This window comes from Canis lupus, chromosome 26 (assembly GCF_003254725.2).
Source record: "Canis lupus dingo isolate Sandy chromosome 26, ASM325472v2, whole genome shotgun sequence".
NCBI lineage: Eukaryota > Metazoa > Chordata > Mammalia > Carnivora > Canidae > Canis > Canis lupus.
Window position 1 is genome coordinate 20,328,604 of NC_064268.1, and position 27,531 is coordinate 20,356,134.

Here is a 27,531-nt window from a genome sequence, read left to right on the forward strand (position 1 = left end):
GCCAGGTGGGCAGGTAAGGTGTAAGTTGAGGAGCAAGAGGAACATTTCATAATTTAACAACACTGCCATGACCTGCCAAGAACATGCTAAACACTTTATACTCAGGATCTAATTTCATCTTCCAAAGCCCCAGGACAAAGATACTACTATTATTCCCATTTTAGTGATGAGGAAAATCAAGGCTCAGAGAGGTTGTGGCCCTTGCTGGAGGTCACACAGCGAGTATGTAGTATAACCTAGATTTGAACCCAGATTCCATAGCCCAGGACATTCAACTGTACCCATGTGTAATGTGCACCCATAAGTGGGAGACAGGGAGGTGAGTCTGAGGAATGGGAAACCGCTGGAGGTGAGGGGAACACAGATGGTACTGGCGAGGCTGGCCAAAGCCAGATCAGACAGGCTGGGAGTGGGAGTCCCCCAAGATTTGCATGATCTCATCAGAGCTGTTCTGGGCTTGCATTTCAGCGGAGGAGTCCCTGGCATGCGACAACCCCGGCTTACCTGAAAACGGGTACCAGATCCTGTACAAGCGGCTCTACCTGCCAGGAGAGTCCCTCACCTTCATGTGCTACGAAGGCTTTGAGCTCATGGGCGAAGTGACCATCCGATGCATCCTGGGACAGCCATCCCACTGGAACGGGCCACTGCCCGTTTGTAAAGGTAAAGAAACCTGTCCGTGACCCTGGGGGTGGAGGGACCAAGAGATGGATGTCAGGCCTGGCTTCTTGTTACTATTCTCATTAAATCTAAGATACTGCCATTATTTTCTGCACCGCTAAGAAAGACAAAAAAAAAAAAAAAACTGCTGCCAATTAAGCAATGGCACCATGCCTTCTCCTGGCTTAGTATTTTTATTTTTACTTACTAAAAGCTGTGTTTCAAGCTTAGAGTTTTGTCATGGAGAGCCATTCTGCTTTTGACTCCTGGTACAGCTACATGGCTTAAACATCCCGCCCCTCCTGCACCCCGTTTTCACAACTACCTGGTTCCCAAGGGTTACGACTGCTCCCCTGTTGCCTCTGGGGTGGCCTCTCCAGCTGCTCACAGCCTCTCCAGACACTGAAGATGGGGCGCTGGAGGATGGCTCGCACACAGGCAGTGTGAGCGCCACCTGCTGACAGCGGGTTAACACGCCATCGGTTGCAAGACCTCTTCCCCCTCCCATCTGGGAGATGGTAAAGAGGGAAAATGTATTTTAGAATCAGTGAGACACTCATCATTGAAATTAAGTTTTGACATACCCAGTGAGATTTGGATCCATTTATCTGGGTCTTTGAAGTGTGCGATTAATAACAATATCCTAAATGCAGTTGATGCTTTAGGCATCGAACCTTTTATGGCATTAATCCCCTTTGAGAAAGAGTCAGAAAGCTCTGAATTCTCTCCCCAGCAGGGACAGAGGCATCATGGAGTTTTACATTTCTACCTGGGAACCCATAACTTCAATGGATTCCCCAAATGCTTTATCATGAACATCAGCATTAAGCCTTACAAATGCTCTCCGACCAGCACTTCTACTCCTAGGTAGATGCGCAAAATAATTGCAAACAAGTATTCACACCAGCACTTGTGCATGAATATTCATAGCAGCGTTGCTCACAAAAGGTGGGAACTATCCAAATGTCCAACAACTGGGGGATGGATAAATAAAATGTAGCGTAACCACACGGGAATATTATTCAGCTCTGAAAAGGAACAGAGTGTGGACACCTGCCACAGCCTGAATGGACCTTGAAAACATAACGCTGGGACGCCTGGGTGGCTCAGCGGTCAAGTGCCTGCCTTCGGCCCAGAGCATGATCTGTCCCGGGATCGAGTCCCGCGTAGGGGTCCCTGCATGAAGCCTGCTTCTCCCTCTGCCTATGTCTCTGCCTCTCTCTCTCTCTCTCTCTCTCTCTCTCTGTGTGTGTCTCATTAACAAATTTTTTACATCTTAAAAAAAAAAAAACATAACGCTATGGGAAAGAAGCCAGATCACATATCCTATGATTCCATTTATATGAGATATCCCAAACCAGTAAACCCATAGAGACAAGAAGCAGATTGGTGGCTATCATAGGGCCAGGGGAAAAACAAGTAACTACTTTGTTGGTACAAGGTTTCCTCTTAGGGGTGATGAAAATGTTCTGGAACTAGATAGAAGTGATGGCTAAATGCCACCACATCGTGAACGTACTAAATGCCACCAAATGGTTAATTTTATATTATGTGAAATTTACCTCCGTTTTTTAAATGTATTTTTTCCAACATCGTGAATGTACTAAATGCCACCAAATGGTTAATTTTATATTATGTGAAATTTACCTCCGTTTTTTAAATGTATTTTTTCCCTGAATTGTCTCACTTAAACTTCAGGACCACACTTTAAGATAGATAAGGCATCTTACCCATTTTACAGTTACAAAAGGAGAGGCTCAGAGAAGTTAAGTGACTTTCCCAGAGCCACACAGCTGTTACACGACAAATCTAGGATTTGAACCCACATCTCCTGATTGTAAATTCCCTGCCTCTTCCCCAGCGGGCTGCCTGCAGGGTAGACTGCAGAGCTGTTTAGGCTGGTAGCCTCCAACCTGCCAGTCACTTCAGAATTAGAATCACCCAGACTGTTTATTTGAAACACATTCTTGAATCTACTACCCCAGATCTATAAAATTAGGAGCACTGATTCAGGAGTAGAACCCTGAAATCAGCAGTTTAACAAGCCCTGGGTTGCTCAAATGCACTTTAAATTTGAGAACCACTTACGGCAGTGGTTTCCAAATGTAGGGTATAAATACAAACAGGTGTCTGGGCCCCTGGAGGGCAGATGCTGTTCACGAGGTCTAGGGCAGGTGCCAGGGGACCGATGTCACTGGCACCAGCAGTGAGTCTTAGCATCAGGCAAGTGCGGGAAACACTGGCATAGAAGTGCTGTGTATTCTCACCTCCAATCAAGCAGTGACCCGTCCTGTGAGGTCAAAGACCATATAGAAGTAGTTCTTAATAAGAGGACAAGGGATCCTGTTGAAATGCAGAGAAAAATAAGAAATTGCCAACTGAGATTTAAGACAACTGCCATCTTCCTCTTCGTTGCCATAGTTTTTGACAAAGTCCAGCCCTGTGTTTGAATTTTTTTTTTTTGATAGCACAGGAAATCTGCTTTGTAGGGTTCAAACATTGGGATGTTTTCCCCGGGGAAAGATTCCCTGTAAGCATTCTAACTGCTACATGGATGTTAATAGAAGTTGATCTGATGTTGTGGGTAAGTGTTCTGCATGGAGGGAAATTGGTAGGGTTTGTTTTTAAGAAATCTAAGTAAGGGGACACCTGGGTGGCTCAGTGGTTGAGTATCTGCCTTTGACCCAGGGCATGATCCTGGAGTCCTGGGATCGAGTCCCACATTGGGCTCCCTGCAGGGAGCCTGCTGCTCCCTCTGCCTGTGTCTCTGCCTCTCTCTGTGTCTCTCATGGATAAATAAAATTTAAAAAAAAGAAATCTAAGTAAGGATACCATGGAAGGGCCATTTTTTACTTCTATGCACGATCTGCTCCCTGATTGTTTCTATTCCTTTTTGGATTAGCTGCGAAAGGTGTCTCATGCAAAAGTAGAGGGACCCAGAGTTGCCAAGGAGGCACTGGGGGCTTTTTCCTTCCTTTCTCCATCATTTCCATTCCTCCCGGGAAGCCGGTACTGATCACCGTGAGTGGACTGCCACGAGTAGACAAGGCTGCAAAGAGGGGGTGGGATGTGTTTGTTTGCTGCCAAGTACAAACGCCTCATACCAGACATATTCTGTGTTTCGCTTTTCCCCATTTATCACAACCCATCTGTCAAGTTGGAAAGAAGAAAAAAATGGAGCTCAGCCTTATCTTATTAATTGCCGCCCGGCATTCCACAGCCTCATGCATCCGGTCCTTCCTCTGTGGATGGATCTACTGGCTCTTTTCCGATTTCTTGCTTGTTTTGTCTCAGTTCCTCCCAGAAATCTCCTTGCCCGTGAATCTTTGGGTGCTGACGTTTCTCATCAGATAGGACTGATTCCTCCAAGTGGGATTGATGGTGTGGACAAAGATCTGTGGATGCTGAGTTCGTGTGGACTTCGCCAGATTCTTTTCCACAACTGTAGGGATTCATGCTCCAACTGCCCCAATAATGTGTGATAATGTCCTTTAACCCCCACATCCTTGCCAGTGCTAGATGTTATCAATTTTTTTTGATGTTGCCAATCCGATGCCATCCGAACTGCCATCCGAAAATACACATGAGACAAGGATCAAAGATGCTCAGTATCGCATCCCTGAAACTTCTATGTTCTAAGATAGGAGAGCCCTTGAAGCTCCAGCAAGTGAGTGGCTCTCTGCCCCTCACTTTCTTCCTCAGGCATGATAGAGTTTCTGGCAGGAAGGGATCTTGGGGGATGCTTTCATCTTCCTCTTCCTTCCACTGCTAGTCCTGAGACCCCATCACTTTGTAAGGAAATGACAAATCACTTACTCTTCCAAAAAAAAAAAAAATAGGGTGCATGGCTTTGTGGTCTGGAGTTGGCAAAGTGACCAAGCTCCAATGTAAGGACACCTGACTGGGACTCAGCGACCCCAGGCTTCAGCCTGCCGGGCTGTGGACCACCTGCATGACCGTGGACGAGCTACCTTCCCTCCCTGATCTTGGTTTCTCTTTGTGTGAAATAAAAGACAGGGCCCGGGAGGCTGCATTTTAGCATGTGCACCAGGGTGCTACTGACCACACTCCAAGGGACACAAGTTTCAAGGCTCTCTTCTGGCTCCGAGATTTAGCAGGAGTTCACACACTCCCAGACACGCAACCAAAGTCCCACTCATATCTAGGTGGGAAGTATCTGTCTCAATCTCTCCATTTTCCTGATGCCCTAGCTCCAGAGATAATCTGTGGTTTAGTTAGTTAGAAACCTAGCTTTTCAACTCATTCTTTTGGCATCACATGTTGATGACCAATGTCAAAGAATGACGTTGACCAAGGCACAAATTAGGAAGTCTTAGTATTAGGACATGAATACAGCTGGGCCTTTGGTGGCTGTCCCCTGCCACCCCCTTATAATGCAGTCTGTCTAAGCATCTGAGGTTTTGCATCTTTGAAACCCATCCGTGTGGGTATATTTTTGTGCTCAGCTACCATGTTGTCTTTGGTGCCAAAGCCTGGAAATGCCAGTCCCATCATCTTGAACTTCCAGAGACGTTTTATAGGGAATATGAGGAAGTGAATGACTTCCAGAGAGTTCTAGTCTGTGGCAGGAATGGAAATTGTTATACAGGGAATACAAATAATAGTCAAATTAAATACAGAATAGAAGTGAAACCAGAAAGGTTCATATAAACACATGTTTCAAAGCAGGAAAACAGTTTCAGCTCTGGCTGGATTTTGAATTTGGGGCTTTATCGTGAGCCTCACTGTTCATCAACTTTTGTCCTACATAGAGAACAATGAAAACGAGCAGAACTACGTAATTAAGAGCAGAGTCTGGAGAAAGTCGAGCAGTCTGGGTTTAGAGCTGCCTTCGTCCCTCAGAAGTTGTGTGAGGTCAGAGAAGTTGCTTCACTTCTCTGAACCCCTGTTTGTTTGTCTGTAAAATGGGGATGATGATAGTATCTACCTAGTGAGATTGTTGTGGGAGTAAATGAGCAAATACATACATAAAGCTCTTGGCACAGTATCTGACATATGGTGAGTGTTCAGTAATTAATCACAGTGACTATTGCTGTCCTTGTTTCTTTCCTATCTATGTCATGATCTCTCAGGAACCTAGGAAAGGAATATGTCCAGGCACTCCCACTAATTCCAGGAACCCAAGATAAATCAAAGCCGAGCACTAACTTCAGCAAAACGTAGCACAGGCTTTTGCTCCTAATTTTTTGGCTCCATTTCATGCAGAGTGGATTCACTCGACATTAACCAATGCTTCCAATTTCCCTTTCAGTTAATCAAGACAGCTTTGAACACGCATTAGAAGGTGAGTTCCGTAATGAAAAAAAAATCCAATAAATCAAGCTAATAGCAGAAAACAAGGGCAGGTCCTTGCATGTCCTTCTCCAGGTGCTAAAAAAATAAGCAGAAATTCCGTCTTCTCACTACCGAAGATAATTTCAAAATAAAACATTTTAAAAGGAACAAACCACTGAATTTGTAACCTAGGGTCCTAACTATGACCTGAAAGAGATTTTCCAGCCGTTCTGTTCTTGGGGTAAAAAAAAAAAAAATCTGAGGGTGCACATGCCTGAGAAAGGCACAACCCCACTACACCAATTTTCACCCACGTGGTGTTGTTTGGAGAAAGTAAGTCTAGCGATGCCTCACCTTCCATGCCGAGCACCCCCCTGGCTTCACGGGGGAGAGTTCTGCTGGGGGGGATGCTCTGTGGTCCATTTCTTCCTTGGTCTTTCTCTTTCCCCAAATACCTGTCCCTGTATCCTCCTTGCTTTCTGTTCTCCTCCTATTAGGAACTCCCAGGTGATAATTATTTATGGGGAACAGACAGTAAAAGCTGGCCAGGATTTTGTTTCGGTTTTTATTTTGTGTTTCCTTTTCCTTGCCACCCCTTCCCTACATAAAACACTCCGCATTCTGTATAACCTCCATTCACTTTGGTACCAAACCACTCGCCCAGGCTGTGGTGTCATGAAATATTTATGTATTTTTGTTTCATTTTTATTTTTAAAAAGTTATAACCAATGAAGCAGTTTTTATTATTATTTTTGGAGTCACTTAGCTTTCTGACAATAAATCATTCACTCTGAATGTGGGGCTATGCGAATTACGTGTCATTAGCTGCTCTCCTTTGCAACCGATGACATTTTAATACCAACAGGCAGAGCCAGGGCTCAAGTGTAAGCGCAGAGGAGGAGCGTGTATTAGCGACTCTGCAGGGAAAAGAGGGGGCATTTCGTGGCATTAGCGTCTATTCAGGCCATCCCTTTGCTGCCTTTTGGAGACCAATGAACCATGAGAATGTCTCAAAGGCCTAGGTTGCTCAGAGATTATGAGTGCCAGCGTAATGTTTTGTGCTCATGCATTTGCCATGGGTTAGCATCGATTTTTTCAGACTCCATAGAGTGGCAGTTAATGGATTATAGATTGGCGTACAGCCGAGCTCTGCTGGCCGTGGCCATGGAGAAATGGCAGAGAAAACCTGAGTAGGAATGTCTGGAGGAGATGCAGGGTCTCCCTTCAAGCTGCGCCGGGAAGATGCCTCCAGAACCCCCCAACAGCTATTATAGTTCTTACAATTTCCACAAACCAATGGGAGGCAGTGGGAGGATCTGGGCGAAGCCAAGATGGTGCGACCATAGCCTCTGAGAATCAAAACTGGGTCTTCAGAGTTGGGGTGTCATTGGGGGGTGCAGCATCCTCTCCTGGAGGGTCTGATAGAGCTGCTCTGGGAGGCACCTGCCAGTCTGGGTGCAACAAGCTCCCTCTTACCCATGGAATATCGAACAAATGTGCCTTCTCCAGTTAGTACATATGACATTTTCTCCAAGTCTCTCCTTGAATTGGATTTTAACCAGATTTCAACTGCAGCCACACCCCTCTCAAATGGGCATGGTATCACCAGGAGTTCAAAGAGTAATTCTTGGTAGCCCATGACCACCCCACCCAAGGATGGATCTGGGCTTCGCTGCAAAGAACCGTCCCATTTGCTCTACTCTCTGCCTCTTCTCCCCTCTGGGGATGGTTGCCCAACAGCTAAGGCTTTTGATGCCAACCAGCTCTTTGATGAGTGCAGAACTGGAAAGGCAGGTGCTCACCTGGGAGCCAGGTACCTAGGCGGCCTGAGGGCATGAGACTCTGAGGGCTTCACTGGCTTCTGTGTTCAGTAGCAGAAGCGGCAGCAGAGACATCGCTGGAAGGAGGAAATATGGCACTGGCTATCTTCATCCCAGTCCTCATCATCTCCTTACTGCTGGGAGGAGCCTACATTTATATCACCAGGTAGGGGGCTTCCGGGCAGGGGTGGGGGGCTGCCATCCACTCAATGGCCAGTGCACTGGGAGACAGGCTCTCCATCTGTAGCTTGGGGCTGGTGGCATTGGTGTGCCTGTAGATGATGTGATTCAACTCAGCTCTGGGAGAAATACTCCTACTGAGCACCGCCCACCCCTCCGAGGCAGGAGGGCTGAGGATGCAGCAGCAGATAAGCAGGCCCTACCCCTGAGCTCAAGGAGCTGTGGTTTAGTGGGACAGACAGCATTTTGCATTGCCAGGCACACACTGACATTGATTCCATTCACTCATTCATTCATTCATTCACTTACTCCACAAAAGTGTGGACCATCTAACACATACCGGACATTGTCCTGCCTGTTGAGGATCCTGGAACTTGCCAGCAGTAAGGAAGGAAAATAGTAAGCCATGGCTAGGATATTCACTAATTCATTCAAATTCACAATTATTGAACACCTACTATGTGCTGGGAAGGTTTTTTGGCGGGGGACGTTTCTAGGAACATCACTGTGAACAAAGCAGAAGGAGATCATTGGTATGTGGGGCCCAGGTTCTAATGGGAAGAAGATAGACAAGTAAAGTACATTCAAAAAGTAACAGTTGATCCCTGAACAACACAAGAGTTAGGGGCACAGACACCAAGTGAGTTGAAAATCTGCATATTTAACTTTTGACTCCCTGAAAACTTCACTACCAAGAGCCTACCATTGACAAAAGGCTTACCGATAACATCAACAGTCAGTTAACATATATTTTTTGTGTTACATGTATTATATACCATATTTTTTTTGAGAGCAAGAGAGAGTGTGAGCATGGGGGGATGGGGGCAGAGGGAGAGAGAGAGAATTCCCAGCAGGCCCCATGCCCAGCACGGACTCCCCACACCCTGAGATCATGACCTGAGCCGAAATTAAGAGTCAGACACTCAACTGATTGAGCCACCTAGGCACCCCAATACCATATTCTTACAATGAAGTAAGCTAAAGAAAAGTGATTGTTATTAAGAAAATCATAAGGGGGGGAGCGCCTGGGTAGCTCAGTTGGTTAATTGTCTGCCTTCAGCTCAAGTCATGATCCTGGGGTCCTGGGATTGAGTCCCACATCAGGCTCCCTGCTCAGTGGGAAGTCTGCTTCTCCCTCTCTCTCTGCCTCTCCCTCCTCGACTTGTGCTCTCTCTCTCTCTCTAATATAGAAATAAAATCTTTTTTTAAAAAGAAAAAGGAAATCAAGAGGAAGAGAAAATACACCTGCAGGAGTGTAGTATATATCCACATATAAGTGAACCTGCACCTGAATATAAGTAGACCCGTGCTGTTCAAGGATTAACTGTGTACATTAGGAGGTGGTAAATGCAGGGGGAAAAGAAAGCTGTGAAGAGAGCAAAAGGGAACTGGGGTAGAGGTAGTGATCAACTTTCAAAGAGGACTCCTCACTGGAAATGACAGCTGAGGAAGGACTTAAAACCAATAACAAGTAACTTATGCAAATACCTGGAAGAGGAGGATTCTAGGCAGATAAACGGTATGTGCAAAGGTCCTGAGGCAGGCATCTGCCCAATATCATTTTTTCCATTTTTTGTGGAGCCCACAAGATTGTAGGGGGACAGGAGAAATACACATTTTTTTAAAGATCTTATTTATTTATTCATGAGAGACACACAGAGAGAGGCAGAGACACAGACAGAGGGAGAAGCAGGCTCTCTGCGGGGAGCCTGATACAGGACTCAATCCCAAGACCACAGGATCATGACCTGAGCCAAAGACAGATGCCCAACCACTGAGGCACCTGGGAGCCCCAGAAATATACAAATTATATATAACACACTGAAGAGCATAACGAAGGAGAGAGATAGGGTATGGTAATAGAAGAACCACTTTTTAAATAGGTTGTCAGAGAAGGTTTCTCTGAGGCAACACAGTACATAGTAGGTGCTCAGTAAATGCTCATTATTGCCGTTGTCACCCTACATGAAAGAGGGGCTCGAATCACCTTCCAGGTGAAAACCAGCTGGGCTCCACTCCTCCCCAGTAAGGGAGGTACTGAGGCCTTAGTTGTCAGTGACTGGGTTAGAAGTTGAGGGCAGGGACGCCTGGGTGGCTCAGTGGTTGAGCATCTGCCTGCAGCCCAGGGAGATCCTGGGGTCACGGGATCGAGTCCCACATCGGGCTCCCCTCAGGGAGCCTGCTTCTCCCTCTGCCTGCATCTCTGCCTCTCTCTGTGTGTCTCTCATGGATAAATAAATAAAAAGTTTTTTAAAAGTTGAGGGCAGTCATGATTTCAGAGCTTATCAATGTGGATCCTCACCATGAGAGGCTGTTCCCACACCGCTCCTTGGCATTTGTGTAAGGGGCCCCGACCAGCTGTTCCTCTTAGGTGTTGCATGATGTCTCCCGCTCTGGGACTAGTGACTCCTCTCTCCTTTGCTCTCCCTTCTCCAGATGTCGCTATTACTCCAGCCTCCGCCTGCCTCTGATGTACTCACACCCCTACAGCCAGATCACCGTGGAAACCGAGTTTGACAACCCCATTTATGAGACAGGGGTGAGTTGGTCTCTTTTCTCCATGCCCCCCACCCGCCCATCCAGTGCCTCCCTCTCTGTCTGCTCTGAATGCACTGACATCAAAACTGAAAGTTTCCTTTCCTCTTGCTCACAATGCCCCTGGCAGAAAGGCATGGCCAGTGGTCCTGTCCCATCCCCACCGTGACCGCTGGGGGGGTAACCGCTGGAGGAACCCAGGTCTCTCTGCTTGCCCATGACAAGCCTGGATGACCAATCACTCTGGGCAGAACGATCACAGAAAGAAGGGGCTGCACCAAAGAAAGACCCAAGGAGAGACAGCCGATATGGGCCAGAACCCACACCCCCCCCCAAGAGGCTGGTGGCAGTGGGTGGCATCCCCCAGATGACTGAACTCCACTCTGTATTGAACGGCAGCACGTAACATTCCAACACACTCAGGTGCAGACTTCGTGTTGAGCTACCCAGAGACGCAGTCGTGAACCAGACAGACTGGTCCAGCCATTAATGAGCTTATAGTCTTCCAAAGGAGACAGAGCTGAGTAATGATAACAAGAAAATGTACCACGAGCTGGGCATCTTAAACCCAGAAGTTCCCTGAATCCCTGCAACTCCGTCATACGTTCTGCAGTTACTGCTGATTGACTGATGACGATACTGAGGGTCAGAGAGACGAAAAAAATGATTCAGCCAAGGCTGTGCAGCCTAAAGCACAGCCTGGAGCCAGGATACAAATTCAAACTGATGCCGTTAGTCATTCTATTACCCGCCTCCCTTGAACCTCAAACAAATATGCCAGTGGGATGGTTATAACAAATCATCAGTTTAAGGACCATGAAAAATTTGGTCAGGGCACTAAGACACATGGCCAAGACATCCTAGCACATTTGGGATCCTCCCCACACTTTTGGAAAGGGGATCATGCAAGAAGGTAATCACCAGGAGGTGAGAGCGGGCGGGGGAGGGGGGCGCTACCTTCGAGTCTTCCCTCCACATTCCCATCCACCATTGATACGCTTACTTACTTGTGCTGACCCAGCAGCAACAGTAGACCTCCACTAAAGCATGTGACAATGACCTCTTCTGGGGCCAAGCCTCTGCCTTCTTATATCTCCCTGTTCCTCTAACTTGGAGGCCTGGAGAATATTATTCACCCTTGATGAATATTGGAGAAAATGAAGTGGTTGCCACCCACATGTCGTGGTCATTTTAGATATGGCACCGCTAAGAAGACATCGTATGTTATTTTATATTCTGTATACTGTGTTTCCAAATCTGAAAAGAAGGTGAAGCTGATTAAAAAAAAAAAAAAGAGCACTTCAGAAACTACATCTCTTTTTTAACTTCTTTTATTTAAATTCAATTAGTTAACATACAGTGTATCATTAGTTTCAGATGTAGAGTTCAGTAATTCATCAGTTGCATATAGTACCCAGTGCTCAGTACATCAAGTGCTCTCCTTAATACCCATCACCCAGTTACCCATCCCCCCTTAACTCCCCTCCAGCACCCCTGTTTGTTTCCTAAGAGTCTCTTATGATTCGTCTCTCTCTCTCTGATTTTGTCTTATTTTCTTTTTCCCTCCCTTCCCCTATGACCCCCTGTTTTAAGAAACTAGATCTTATTACTACTTATTAGTATAATGTGTCAGTTACCCAGCACTATGATAAAGCTGAGTAACAAATAATTCTGAAACTCAGTCACTCATAGCAACAAGGGGCAATTTGCTCAAAAGTCTGTGGGGTGGTGTTTTCAGCCAGCTGCAGCTGGGGGATGGCCCTGGCTCGGCCGTTCTCATTCACACATCTGGGATTGGCACGTTGTTGGCCAGGTGACTCTGCTCTGCTCTCCACATTCTTCACCTCCTCACAGGGACTACCGGCTATCAAGCCACGCTCTGCCTGTGGCTCCACCACCCAAGGGCTGACTCCATCTGTGCTTCTGTCTCTTGCAGGAAACCAGGGAGTATGAAGTTTCCATTTAAAGAGAGCTACGCTTGAGAGGGGAACTCACAGATAGGAACTCAACTACAACCTCCTCGAGAAATTCATCCAGAGACCACATGGCATTTGATTGAAACCCCAGAATGTTGTCCGTCTTTTCTTTCGACTCTTTATTGAAGATTCGCTGTTTTCTTCGCTGTATTTATTATATTTAAAATCAAAAATAGGTGTGGTTGGAGGTGTTGCAGCTGTGGCCAAATCCGTGTGACCGTCTCATTTCTGAGGGCAGGTGGAAGACCTGCAAAATGACCAACATGGCAGCAAAGGGAAAAAAAAAACAAGAGCAACTGGGTTTCTCCATCAGCCGTGCCATGCTATGGCTGCACCAAATTGCACGCATTTGGGATCCATGCCCATGGTGCTTTTAGGACAAATCCAAGTCCCAAGATTAGGTTGGAAAGGGTATTTCTTGATGGAGTGACTTGGGTCGGACTTCAGTTTGAACAGGTCTGCTCCAAAACCAATCCCGGGTTTGCTCTTCCAATGCTCTCAGCTTGTGGCAGGTCTTGCCCCATACCCTCCCTCCCTCCAGGAGCTTGCTCATCTGCCACCCTGGCCTCGCTGGATGCTGGCAGACTCACAAAATGTTTCAGTGTAGATGAGAGGTTGGAGAACTCAGATGAAGTGCAGGGTGAGGGAAAACACCGAGTCAGGGGATCAAGTTAATAAAATGTTCTTTCCTTTGACACGCCATCAACAATGAAAGGGAAGGTAATTGATGCTACAAGGGCCAGAATTGATCGCTCTGTTCAGCAAGGCCACCCTCAAGCTGTGACAGTAGATCCTCACGGGGAGCTTCACCTGCGTAGTTACAAGGGTTGGTGTTGGGCGGGGGGGGAGGTGCCATGCCCTGAAATCCAGAGATGAGCTCGGTTTGTCTTCCTGGAGCACTGAAACACCTGAGCCCTCAAAATAAGGGAGACTCACGTGCACCATTTCACTAAAAGGTGTCAGAATATTTTTGCGATCAAGCATTTCAGAAGGGAGGGTCCTATGAGAAGAAACTGCTTTTCTGTCCTCTGAAGTTCTGTCCAGATGTTGCACATTGGCGTGCATGCTGACCATGGAAGGGCAGAGGAGTGGGGAACAGGTAGGTTTAAAGCCACTACACAGTCCTCGTCATACAATTCGAACCCCAGGGAGAACAGAAGGAGGAGTTTCAGGGCAGAAGGGAAGTCATAAACCTCCTTAATCCCATGTGCATCCTCAGATTTTATCAGGGTCCTTTCACTCCAGCCCAGAGGGACTGGTGAGTGTGTGGCTCTCAGGAACATTCTTCTCTAAATACAGGTAGAAAGAAAAGGCAGGAGTTGAGGATACATGGAAGGAATAGCACACATAAAGTAAATTTGCCTCCCTGGGTCCGTCACCTCCCTAGTGATGGCCGGTGACTCAGAGAAGGCAGGGTTAGTGCTTCTGCATCCCACTTTGGCACTCTCCCAGGCTCTCTAGAATTATTTGACATTGGCTGATTTTCAAACAAGAAAAGACCTCTCTGGCAGCCATGCCATGGAGAGAATGTCTGGGAGTCCATATTTTGGTAGCTTGTCTAGGCAGCTCTGGAGCAGGGTAGGGCAGTTGGCTTTGACACACATAGAGCCTCCCCCTGGCCAGAAGTTCAGACTTCAGTCTTGAGGGATCTGAGCCCCAATACTTTCCTTCTGCCAGAAAAGAATCCTGTTTATATGATCCTTATGGCACGCATTCCTGATGCACAGCAAGAGATAATTGAAGGCTGCTTTCCAGCCACCCAAAACCCACCCCATTTTATGCAAAACAAAACAAAACCAAAAAGAACCCAGAAGAGAATCGTTCCAGACCATTAGTAAGCAAAGTCATGTTTAGAGAAGGTCCAACAATGCAAATAATATAACTTTTTTTTTCAAAGCAGAATCCAGTCTTTGCTTTTATTTCTATTTGATGCTTATTCTAACCCTAACCCCGAGTCATGTGGAATGAAGAACTCTAATTAATGATGTTTAATTTTAGAACATGCTATGGTTACGTGCAGACTAAACATTTGCCTTTCGTCAAAACTGACAAAATATGAAATCTTTATTCTAACCCTATTCCCTAAAAGTGGCCAGGCCACAGCCCAAGAATCCTTATTGGCTGTTCGAGGGATAGAAAAGGCATTTTGTTTTGGGGTTTGTTTGGTTTTGTTTTTTTTCTTTTTTGTTTTTTGTTTTTTGTTTTGATTTTTTTTAAGATTCCAATGTCTTTGTTTTGTCTTAGTAGTACAGCACCTATAACATGTTTTAAAAGTTTATTTTCGCCTAAAGATGGATCGTGTGAGCTTGGCAATGTACAGTGTGATTGAAAAGACAGATTGGTGTCTGTTTTTCTTTTTAGGATATCTGAATGTGTATTTGTAATATGTAAAGGTAAAAACATGATAATAGTGCCAAAAAACATACCGGGCATCTCATTTCAGCTCATACGTGTCTGTTTTTATAAGATCAATGTTAAAACCCATTGGGATTAAATATTTTTGAACAGGATACAATCTTGAGCAACTCGAGAACCCAACTGAACCTTCCTACAAGCCACTCTTTGTTTTTAAAACAGTGGGGAAATACGTTTACAGAGATTTCGAGCTTCAAAGAATGCATGTGATGGTGTGTATTACATGCTAATTCATATAAGCTGTATCTGTCAGCTACCGCTCTGTGCTTTAAAAATGCACACTCTCGATCCTCTTCAGCTTGGAGCTCATCTTTTTGCTTTTTTGGAGGGGGTAGGGAGGAGTAGAATTATTTAGCCAACATAAGTATTCTGGTCGCAACTTGAGGACCATCCTTACTTAGTTCCATAGACATGCTTTAAATATGATCTTTTGAAGCCAGCTCCCTGGAAAGCCTACGGAACCTCAGGCCGATAGCTTTGGAAACTGTGAAACTGCCTGGCAGGAAGCAAAGTGGCTACAAGATTAGGACGGTTGTATAAGTAGAAGTGACTTGGCAAATACAGGGGTAGATTTAGGCTGAGCATGAGCCTTGGGCTAAAAATGACCTTTCTTTGGGGTAAATCCAAAGGGTATGACTTTCCTATGCCCTTGCGAAGTCATGGAGGGGAGCGTCATTCCAGGTCAGATATTATGGAGTTGTCTAGCATCCGCAAAGGTAGGCTTTCTTCTGGGACATTTTCATTTTCATTTTATCCCCAAACAGAATAAAAAGCAAAACAAACTTTCTAAGCTAGAATAATGGAGTTAAGTCATTTTCCACTTTGTATATATTGATGCTAATAAAACAAATGAAAAAGAGGCAAATCTATGGGGTTTTTGTTGCAAAGATATTCCTGGGATGGCATCAAGGGGAGAGGGGTGTTTCTGGTGTCTGGGGACTAGGTTGGGGTGCACCTGCTGACACTTTGATTGACAAGACAGGCTGCCAACTTCGGAGTGGTTCCGGGAACATCAGAGCAATGTTTGGAACAAGACAGGACAGCTGCCATCATCAGACACACTGTATCATGGGCTGCCACGACAAAGTGCCATAGATGTGAGGTTTAAACAACAGAAGGTTATTTCTCATAGTGTGGGAGGTTGGAAGTCCAAGACCAGGGTGCTGGTCATTTAGCTCCTGGCGAGAGCTCTCCTCCTAGCCTGTGGAGAGCCTTCTCCCTCTGCCCCTCCTCTCTCTCTCTCTCTCTCTCTCTCTCTCTCTCTTTCTCAAATAAATAAATAAAATTTGAAAAAAGAATAAATATCATGGAAATCAGGTATGGGTCACCCCAATGCAAATTCCCCTCTAGCTGTGAAGCTATGGGACTAAATAAAGTATGTCCTTCCATACAATGATGGGACAAGCACAAGATGGATGTCCCCATTCCAAAAAGGGATAATTCAGCCTTGCGCCTGGACCAGCGGTGGGAGTGATCGCCGTGATGACCTCTGAATCAGCTCCAGGGTCCTTCTTCCTTCTCCTTGAAGAATAGCACTTCCATGGCTGAGTAGCTGTGTGGGCGGATCCTGTAGGATCCAAGAACTGCCACAGCCCTTCCTTCACTCTATCCCATTTTCCCTGTCCCGTTTGGTCTCATCCCATCTGTATTCCTGGCTTCTGCAGAGATGGCTGGATAATTCATGAGTCTTCCCTGTGAAGTCTTCATCAGCCTGGTTGTTCAGCCCTTCACTGTTCTCTTCAGATCAAGCTTTCTCATTCTTTGCAACATGGATAGACAGAGAATTTGCCAAATCTTCAAAATCCCACTCCCGTTTGCATAGCAATCCTTCTTCTATCCTTCCTTCTCCTTCTGCATTTTGACTGTAAGACATCAGGAGGAATCAAGCCACTCCTCCAACAGGAGCAGGGCTTGACATCTCCACAGCTAACCATCAATCTCATTGCTCCCAACTTCTACCTTCCTATAAAATACTAGAACATAGCTCAGCCAAGTTCTATGCCACTTTAACAGAAAGATCACCTTTATTTCCGTTTCCAAGAACATGCTCCTCATTTCCGCCTGAGAGCTCATGAGAATGACATCGACCATACGTATTTTTACTCACATTTTATTGGAGGCAATGTAGGCTTTCTCTAGCATGGAACTCGAAACCCCTCCAACTTCTACCCACTACTCACTTCCAAAGCTGCTTCCACATTTCTTTTTTCCAAAGTAGAAAGATTCTGGTGGCGAATAGACTAACAGAGCCAAAAGAAGGCAATCTGACCAAAATGTGGCTGAAAATTGCTGTCTCCAAATTCTTCCAGTTCAACTTGCTCTCCAGTGACTGGGCAGAGGATCAAGAGGTGAGGAGTAAGGGAAAGAATATGGTTCTATCCATCAACTGTCTCTCCTCTGACCCAAGATGTCACAAAATACTTAGTACCCAAAAAAGAGTAGAAAAGTCAACTATGTTTTGTAACTATTGGTTGTGAGAGATCACTGAAAACATATTGTAATCTCCCTCTAGAGCCTGGTGTTGATAAACTTCCGCAAGTGGGTCAGAATCCCACTTAGTCTTTCAAAAATCAGCTATTGGAATGTTTATCTTCCAGTTACAATGTAAAGGTGCATGAGGCACCTGGGTGGCTCAGTCGGTTGAAGGTCAGACTCTTGACTCCAGCTCAGGTCCTGGTCTCAGGGTTTTGAGATGGAGCCCAGCATTGGGCTTCCCCCTGGGCGTGGAGCCTGCTTGGGATTCTCTGTCTCCCTCCGCTCCTCCCTCCCCCATCCTTTCTAAAATAAATTTTAAAATAAATAAAAATAAATAAATAAATAAATAAATAAATAAATAAATAAATAAATAAAATGGAAGTTAAAAATAAAAAACAAAAGTGAAAAGGTGCAAAGGAACATTGCTTCCACCCTAACAGTGAGAACAAGTTTGACTAGTTTTTTAGTTTTTAGTTTTTTAGTTTAGTTTTTAGTTTGACTAAGCTAAAATAAGTATAGCTTATTTTAAACACATCAGAAATATGGGATACAAAAATACTCAAATTAATGAAATTCCAGAAGGAGGTAAGCCCTTCTTGGGACAGAAGAGAGTGTCATGCCTGAGTTTTAATCTCTGAGAGCACAAGAGAAACATGAGGAAAGCCACCATAGCAGGAAAGAGGAGACAAACAGCCAATTTTAAAAAAAGGAATTTTTTCCTATGACTGCATGTGGCATGGGTGACACATGAGAATCCCAAGTTCCAGCCACAAAGCCATTTGGCACCCACTCCCCAGCTCCATCCCATAGGACATTCATGGAACTCACAAGTCAGGCCAAAGCCAGGGAGCAGGGCAGGAGAGTTGGGGGCAATCCCTCTGTACCCAAGAACATAGTCACTGTAGGATGAATTGAAATGCGTGCAATCCCACGTGGCCTTCAAAAGAACCTCCTTCTAAAGATCCAAACCAGCTAGAGATGTTCCTGTCATTCTTCTCAAGTCACCATATCAACAGTTCAGTTTTAATTGCTGAGGCCTCCCTGGCAGTGAGTTTATTCAAATTGAAGCTCAAGAGAATCATAATTTATAGGATAGTATTTAACAAGTAGAGAAAACTCATACACTGGAATCTGATGAATAATTTGCTCCTATTTCATTGTATTTTTACAGTACAAGTGTCACATTTTGATTTGATTAACCAGTCAACCATTTTGCATGAGCTGTAGACTACCTGAAACTTGGCAGGCCTTTCCTGTTTGCGGGAAAAACCGTATTAACAATTATAGGATCATTGAGAGAATAGCTAGAAATTCACTATATATATATATATATATATATACACATATATATGCCATAAATGATGAGAGGGAGAAAAAGCGTGCATACCATGAGAGGCAGTGTGGTGTGATGCCAATTCTGGAGTCAAAGAGTCTGGGTTCATAGCTCATCTCTGATGCTGGTTAACTGTGTAACCTTGAACAAAGGACTTAACCCCCTACTGCTTCTGCTCCCCCATCCATGAAATGAGGACAACAGGGCTGCTGTTGGAGAATCCAATGAGTTAATATACATGAAGGACTCAGAGCAGCACCCTGCAAGTGTTTGCTAGTAGGGGTATGCTTGCGATTGTAGATGAGCTCCTGTTTCATGTTTGCTGTGGCCAGTCCTGGGCCAGGGGAGACGATGACGTGGTCCTTGCCTGCTTGGATCTTCTAATCTATTGGGAAGACAGACCCAAATCAACAAACTGCACAAATATATGAACATAAGCGGTGATACATGATACACGCCAAGAATAGTGCAGGGATATGCCAGGTGGAGTCATTATTGGGGTGAGCAGGCAAGGGGATAATTTTAAACTGGGATCTAAAGGATTAAATAGAGGAGCACCTGGGTGGCTCTGTCGGTTGAGCAATCGACAACCAATCGACTCTTGGTTTTGGCTCAGATCATGATCTCGGGATCATGGGATTGAGGCCTGCAGTGGGCTCCCTGCTCATCAAAGAATCTGCTTGGGATCCTTTCCCTCTTCCTCTCTCTCCCCTCCTGCCCCACACCACCATAAATAAATAAATAAATACATACATACATACATAAATAAAACATTTTTAAAAAATAAAGGATGACAAGAGGGGTAAAGGAATGTTGGAGATTGAATTTATTTTTTTTTTTTTTGGAGATTGAATTTAAATAAAATATTATAAATAAATAAAAATAAATTAAGGAATAAAAATAAAAGAGCTCTAGATAAAAGCCAAAAAAAAAGAAATGTTGGGAAAAGTTTTGGGTCGGGAGCACGTGGACAGAGGATGATGGGAGCTTGGCACCTTTGATGGATGGCGGTGTGGCTGGAGAGCCAGGTTGGGGCAGATCTCCAAGGCAAGAAGGAGGGAGACACATCTGGACTTCTGTGTTTAGTGCTCCCTCTGGTGGCCACCTGGGGAATCCAATCCAAAATTCTGGTTAATTCTCAAAATTGGGGCCATTTCTCCGGGGGACAACTCACAGCAAATGGAGAAGGTGAGGCCTGGGGAAGCATCCTGGTGGTTGCCAGAGTCTCCTTCCCTAAGCTGTCTGATAATTTCTTTTTTTTTTTTAAGATTTTATTTATTTATTCATGAGAGACACAGAGAGAGAGAGAGAGGCAGAGACATAGGCAGAGGGAAAAGCAGGGTCCATGCAAGGAGCCGATATGGGACTCGATCCTGGGTCTCCAGGATTATGCGGCGCTAAACCGCTGAGCCATCAGGGCTGCCCTGTCCAGTCATTTCTATTATAAAACAGAGGGGTGGGCTTCTGAACGGTCCCCCTGGGGAGAAGCTTCTGTAGTGGGTGTGGGGTGGCTGGAAGGACTAGGGTGGGGCTGTCACTCATGGGCTTGTCACCCAATCCATTCTGGAATGGAGATCCCAAGGAAGGACAGATGGGGCAGAGAAGGAAGACAAGAGGGAAAGGTCAGAGAGCATCTAGGGTGACTTCAGAACCAAGATTCTGTTTCGGGACCTCGCTGCCCTACAAATAGAGGACAATAGTGGAGACACAGAACACCCCTGAGACCAGAGGCCACCCTCACTGACAGAAATGCTTCAGACCAACAGCAGGAGGGACAACCCTGGGCCAGGAGCCAGCGCCAGAAAGAACTGACCAAACCCCTGCCTGGATAATATGGAAATAATAGTAATCATAGTAGCTGGCGTTCACTGGCCACTTGCTAGGGGGTTTTTTGCTTTGTTTTCTACATGTTAAATATACTTTCATTTGAGATTAGTTTAAGAATTTTCCAGTTACCTGATGTGCTGTAGTATTTCATTCATGGCTGCAAGTAAGGATACTATTACTGTTCTGCTTTCACAGATGTGGCATCTGAGAGGCCATCCCTTGCCCAAGTCCACACAGCTGGTACCCAAGGAAATGGGGTGCAGGAGGTGTGGCTCCTGCTGGAGGTCCAGGGTAGGAAGGACGGAAGGCCAGCCCCATAACACTGCCTCCTCCCAGGGCACCCAGAACCAATGCAGGCCCTTTGCTCAGGGCATCCACGGGACTCTGGTTTGTTTGGCTTTTATGCCAGCAGATGTTTGTCTGGGTTCAGTGGTGGTTAAGAGCTGAGCCTCTGCGTGTGAATTTTGGCTCAATCTGTAATGAGGCCTCTACATCTCTACATAAAAGAAGGAGCAGACGTTACTGTCTTTCCTACATGTGATAGGATGTTGGGGCAGACACTGACAAGTACCCATCCAACACCTGCTTCCCTGCTATTTGCTAACAGAACCCCAATATTGCTCAGAGCAACAATGAATCCGTCCTCAAACAATGGGTCATGGCCAGTTTCAATTAGGGCCATTCTGTTACCCATCTTCCCATCCTCCCTTGCTTTCTAGGGTTGATCTTCTAGCCCCATTTGATCAATAAGCCTTGGCAGAAGTTGCTTGGGGTGTGTGTGTGTGTGTGTGTGTGTGTGTGTGTGTGGTAGGAAATGCTCTAAGGAGCTGCTTTCCTTTTTTTTTTTTTTTAAGATTCTATTTATTTATTTGAGAGAGAGAGAGAGCATGAGCAGGGGGAGCTGCAGAGGGAGAGGGAGATGCAGACTCCCCGCTGAGCAGGGAGCACCACGTGGGGCTTGATCCCAGGACCCCAGGACTATGACCTGAGCTAAGGCAGACGCTTAACCGACTGAGCCACTCAGGCCCCCCAGGAACTGCTTTCCTGATAAAAGGGGACAGAGCCAGCTGCTACAGCACCAGCCCCCCTTCCCCACACCTCGAACCCAGTTCTGATGCCTCACGACTCTCATGGCCATTTTGCAATGGAAGTGTCCAGCGTGAGAACAAAAGCAACACAGTAAGAATGAGGGGTGGGGACAGGAACCCCTGGTCCTCCGATGCATGCTGCCAACATCATCCCACCCAACACAAGCATAAAACATAATTCATGAAACCAGCTCCGTAAATTGTGAAATGTAAGTGATGGCTCTCGGTGTTCTGCAACAGAACAGACAGAGTAAACAGTTCATCAAAGTGGAACCTAAAAATAAAGATAAGGCATGAATGCCACTCTCTGGGAAGTCCTACCAACTTTTCAGATTTTGCGCCTTTATCTACCTCCCATTCCAAGTTTCTCGCCCTTCCTCCTCCTCCTCCTCTCTCTCAATCTCTCTCTCCCCACCCCCCTCCTCTCTCTCCAGGTTATGATTCCACCCAAGATTTACTAATTATTTGCACTAAAAGACAGCAGAGGGTAGAGAAACTGGTTTCAACATGAATTTCATGGCTTACATGTTTCAAAGATCTATTTTGTTTCCTTGCACTGCCAGTAGTAGAAGTTGGTATTTGCACCAAAATGAAAAGTGACCATTCTGAAAGCATGCCATTCCTCCTGCTGGCGGCACTGTTGCTGGCACATAGTGGGCAGGCACTCAAGCATCTGTTGAAGGAATGACCATCAACCAACAGGGAAGGCCCGGTGTGGTCAGGGTGCCTGGAGCGCTGGGTCCCCGTACGCCACCAGATGGCAGCCTCGGCATGGCGCATCTGCAGGCTTCTGGCATCCTAAAGGTAACACGCTTCCCTCGCTCACTGGGTTTATGGTCTTTGGACAAAATCATCTGATGAAATGGATTGTTTCTGATACCACAGAATTCGATTTTGAAAACGAGTGGGCTGCCCTTCCTCCAGGCCAGAAAAAGAGACCCAACATCATTGTTTTTTCATCATTGGCTACGACAAAAGCCCAGGCCAAGTGTATTGCTGGCAGAAAAGTGGGGTTGCCTTGAACCTGAGCATCTCCCTCAACTGGAGGGGGCATCATGCCATGTCCACAGAAGATTTTTTTAAGATTTTATTTATTTATTCATGAGAGAGAGGGGGGCAGGCTCCATGTAGGGAGCCCAATGCAGGACTCGATCCCAGGACTCCAGAATCACACCCTGAGCCAAAGGCAAACGCTCAACCACTGAGCCACCCTATCCACAGAAGACTTTAAAAGCATCTAATTTGTACTAATGTTGTCTCACGGGGACTGAGTGGGAGGTATGTTACCAAGCACGGCACCTAGGGAAACTTCTTTAAAATCCTCTGTACTCATCACTGTCCCAGAGGTCTCACATTCCTTATGCTAAAATGTGTTCCTCCTTTATGCAAAATTCAAATTTAACGGCGTTTTATCTACTGACAATACCTCCTTCTATAAAAAGCAATGTGTACCTTTTCATTTCCCTGTCTTCCAACCTTCCTTGGTCCTCACCCTTTTTAGAAGACAGGGGTAACGGGAAGCGTAGAGTGGAGACTTCTAGGTTGTTCTCAGATGCAGCATATTTATTTCCCTTGTAACGTTTTTGCTTCTTTTAAAGATTTTATTTGTTAGAGAGAGAGAAAGAGAGAGCATGAGCAGGGGGAGGAGCAGACCTTCGGGCACTGGATCCCAGGACCCCAGGATCATGACCTGAGCCGAAGGCAGACCCTCAACCCACCAAGCCCCCAGGTGCCCCCTTTTTTTGCTTTATTGCATGTGAAATAGATGGGTGTATAAAACGTTCCATGCAGGTGGTAACAATTCAAACACCAATTCAACTAGTAAGCTAGTCCCTAACTTCGCCCAAGCCCTCTGAGGTCCACACTTTTGAAACATTACTGTTCACTGTTTGGTGGGTAGCCTTCCACACCATCCCCTCCACTCATAAAAACACACAGGAGAGATCCTGTTTTCCTCAAAAGAAATCATTATGCACCTTGCCTCCCCCTCCCCTACTTGATATATCTATCTGCATTTCCACCTCCATCCCTGTATTTATATCTCTATCTCTGTATCTATGTATATCTATCTCCATATAGCTCTATCTCTATTTATACCTGTATCTCTATCTAGAGAGAGAAGGAGAGAGGACATATCTATTCCAGACATCTCGCCGGGTCATTACACAAAGCTCCCACTCATTTTTTTTTCTAAAGCTGAATAGCCCATCAAAATTTATTCCATTTATCCCAGAGAAATACAAGACACCGGGGTAAGGACCTTAGTACAAGGTTGTTTACCGCAGCAGTCTGTTGTGACAAGAAGCTAAAAGGAATATAGGACAATCAGTAGGGAGCTGTTGTGCTGCTTTATTTCGAAAGGCTTTACCGCTGGCTCTAGAATTCCTCTTTTCTTCCTCTTTTCTAGCAGCCAAGTGCTAACCAGGGGTACTCCAGGACCCCACCCGGAGGGAGACTTCTTCTACCTGCACATCTTTACAATGGATATTTAAAGCTTCAGTCTGCCTCCCCAGTTCCACCCCTCTCCCTCCTACGGTCCCTCCTTCCTGACTTTCAACTACTTTCTACTGGAGAAGTCTCTGAGAGGTTTATATAATTAAGATGATTTCACCAGGGGCGCCCAGCTGGCTCAGCCCATGGGGCATGCAACGCTTGACCTCAGGGTTGTGAGTTCGAGCCCCACGTTGGGCGTGGAGTCTACTTAAATAACTAAAAATAAAAGTTTTTCACCAAACAATGATGAAAGAGCTGGACTTTTATTCGGATATCATAGCCAAACAATTGTCTGTCTCTTTAGGAAGATTCTGGTACCTTTTGGCCTAGACCCCATCATTTTCCAAAAGGAGGGACCCTTTTTAATGTCAGGCACACTCCTCATGCTGGTTGGAATAAAAATCCAGGCTCCCTTCTCTTGGTAATGGCTCCCCTATTTTCTTTTGGGAAACCAGCAAGAGATTTCTCTCACTCTGTGTGCCTTGATGGAAGACACTACTTTCAGGTGCTGGGAGCCGTTGACCACAGTCTGGCCAAACAGATTCCGTAATTAGCTAGAGATGGTCACATGAACCAAGCTGGGCCAGCAGGAAACTGGCCCGCTCCACAGGAGTTGCCAGGCTGCTAGGAGGTGTGCCTGGACCTGCACCATCCACCTCGCTGCCACCTGGGACAAATCTGTAAGGGGTGCCTGCGTGGTTCAGCCCATAGAGCATGTAACTCTTGATCTTGGGGGTTGCAAGTTGCAGCACCATGTTAAGTGTAAAGATTCCTTAAAAAAAAGTCTTGAGGGACGCCTGGGTGGCTCAGCATTTTAGGGCCTGCCTTCGGCCCAGGGTGTGATCCTGGAGTCCCGGGATCAAGTCCCACATCGGTCTCCCTGGGAGGAGCCTGCTTCTCCCTCTGCCGATGTCTCTGCCCCTCTCTGTCTATCATAAATAAATAAATACATACATACATACATACATACATACATACATTGTGTGTCTGTGACCACGTGTCCCACCACACACACACACAAAAACACACACACACACAGAGCTATTAAGAATTCAGTCACAAAACATCTACATACATCTGAAAAGTGCAATATTTATGTAACGTACAGACAATTCTATATCTAGCAGTAACTCTGCCACCCTTAAGGGTTCAAGAACCACAGGTAAGAATTCAATACTCTATGTCAGAGAGGTACAGCATGTCTGGAAGTGTCATCGAGATATTCCTGAAAGCAGCCTTCAGCCAATGAGGGAGTTGGGGATCAAAGCTGCAAAATTTCTTTTTTTTTAAAGATTTTATTTATTTATTTGTTTGTTTGTTTGTTTGTTTGTTCATGAGAGACACAGAGAGAGAGAGGCAGAGACACAGGCAGAGGGAGAAGCAGGCTCCATGCAGGAAGCCCAATGCGGGACTCGATCCCAGGCCCCCTGGGATCACGACCTGAGCCAAAGGTTGATGCTCAATCAATGAGCCATCCAGGTGCCCCACAGGTGCAGAATTTCTCCCAACTCTCACTTCCCTTGGGAAGGACAACTCTGAGGTATGTTCCAGTCTATCGCCAGAGTTCCCACTGGGCTGGACCCTCAGATGTCCACAGTCCCATCAACAACACATTTCGTATGGGCTTCCTTCCCTTCTGAATCTGCCTTCCCCGTTCTCCTGGTGCTTCCAGGTACAACCTCCCACTTTGAGTGGGTCTTGACTGAAGATCTGCTTCTAATGACCCAATGTGGTGTGTTAGCCACCTACTTCCAAAAAAACAACCCAAATTTACAAGACCCTGTAACTCCTTGCACCTGATGCTCTAATTGCTGATCAGCTGCTAAATGTTTGCCCGTGTCCCTACGGCAGAGGCAGGCTTGCTTTGGGGAGCATGATTTCTTGTTTCCTGCTCATTCTTCTCATCCCCTCACTGTGCAAAAACTCCAGTGTTTATGGGCAGTGGCCTTCTTACTGTTTCAATTCAACTGATCTTCCTGTTCACTAGAAGGAGTCATAGAGCAAATGTTCCTTCCCAACCTACAGAGCCTCACTTTCTGTCTCCTGTCCCATTTTTTTAAATTTTTATTTATTTATGATAGTCACAGAGAGAGAGAGAGAGGCAGAGACATAGGCAGAGGGAGAAGCAGGCTCCATGCACTGGGAACCCGACGTGGGATTCAATCCCAGGTCTCCAGGATCGCGCCCTGGGCCAAAGGCAGGCGCTAAACCGCTGCGCCACCCGGGGTTCCCTCTCCTGTCCCATTTAAAGAGAGATAGCTATAGGAGTGGCCTGATGGTAAAGAGCAAGGGTTCTAGGCAAGCAGACCTGGTTCTACCACTTTAATAGCCCTGGGACTGTGGCCAGTAGCCTCAGCTTCTTCATCCATAAAATGGGGCTGATAATAACTACTCTGGTTGAATGAATGAATGAATGAATGAAATCAACAGAGAAGCCCAGTATAAGGCCACTGCCTCTCACCGTCTCAGACGACCCAGGGTCCTGCCTGTCTGGCTCACTGTACAGCCTCTAATTTGGGGCGGGGCGGAGGTGGGGGAGTAGGTGACTGGTGCTTGGAAAAGTCTCATATTTGGTTTAATACTCTCCTGTCACCATCCTGACATTTTAAGTAGTTTTTAACAAAAGCTCCTATATTTTCATTTTGTCCTGCAAATTATGTACCCAGTTCTGGCTGTAGGTATCTCCCACGGTCTTTCCGAAGTCATGTCCTATGAAACAGTGTGGAGGGCCTGGGAGAGGGGTCTACTTTGGAGCAGAACCTGGTGGGAAGAAAGCTGCCCAGAACCAGATCCATAAACCTCTAACTCAGCCTGGACACTACACTAGGGCCCTGGGCTTGCAGAGCCATGGAATTATGGCTGACTTGGCCTTCGGCCTGCCACAGGGTGATGCAGGAGAGGCCTCGCTGGCTGAATCAGACCCCTCCTTCCTCCTCCCTGCCTCTTTTCTCTCTTCCTTTTGCCTTTTTCTCCCTGCTGTCTGCCTCTTCTCAAGTTCTACCCCCCCCCTTTCCTTCCATGTTCTCAGTTCTTTTTTTTTTTTCTTTAAACAAATATTTTAATCCCTACTCTGTGCTTGGCATCCAGATAGGCACAGTCCTCTGGGTGCCTCTCTTCTCATCACCTTTCATTTCTTTACATTCATTACTGTTCTGTTTTGTTTTTGTTTTTTTATAAAGATTTTATTTATTCATTCACGAGAGATACAGAGAGAGGCAGAGACACAGGTAGAGGGTGAAGCAGGCTCCCTGCGGGACTTGATCCCAGGACCCCAGGATCACAACCTAAGCCAAAGGCAGAAACTCAACCACTGAGCCACCTAGGCACCCCACTGTTCTGTTTTTTATTCTTTCTTTGTCTTCCTTTTCTCTGTCTCCTCTCTCCTGATTCTGTCTCTCTTTGTCTTTGTATTTCTCTCCCCACCTTTTCCTGTG

At 45.9% G+C, this 27,531-nt stretch overlaps 1 protein-coding gene across 8 annotated transcripts in view; it reads left to right on the plus strand.

Moving 5' to 3' along the window:
* The window catches only part of SEZ6L (seizure related 6 homolog like), a 188,925-nt gene extending 173,185 nt beyond the window's left edge, over positions 1 to 15,740 (plus strand). For 2 of the 8 annotated variants that reach the window (XM_049101498.1, XM_025474364.3), the window contains exons 13-17: positions 469 to 663; positions 5,933 to 5,965; positions 7,827 to 7,941; positions 10,392 to 10,494; positions 12,427 to 15,740. In XM_049101498.1, coding sequence (XP_048957455.1) covers positions 469 to 663; positions 5,933 to 5,965; positions 7,827 to 7,941; positions 10,392 to 10,494; positions 12,427 to 12,456 — 476 coding nt within the window. In that variant the 3' untranslated portion in view covers positions 12,457 to 15,740. The remainder of the gene's footprint in view (positions 1 to 468; positions 664 to 5,932; positions 5,966 to 7,826; positions 7,942 to 10,391; positions 10,495 to 12,426) is intronic. The other 6 variants (XM_049101499.1, XM_025474365.3, XM_049101501.1 and 3 more) reach the window with 4 other exon arrangements.
* The last annotated feature ends 11,791 nt before the right edge of the window (positions 15,741 to 27,531 follow it).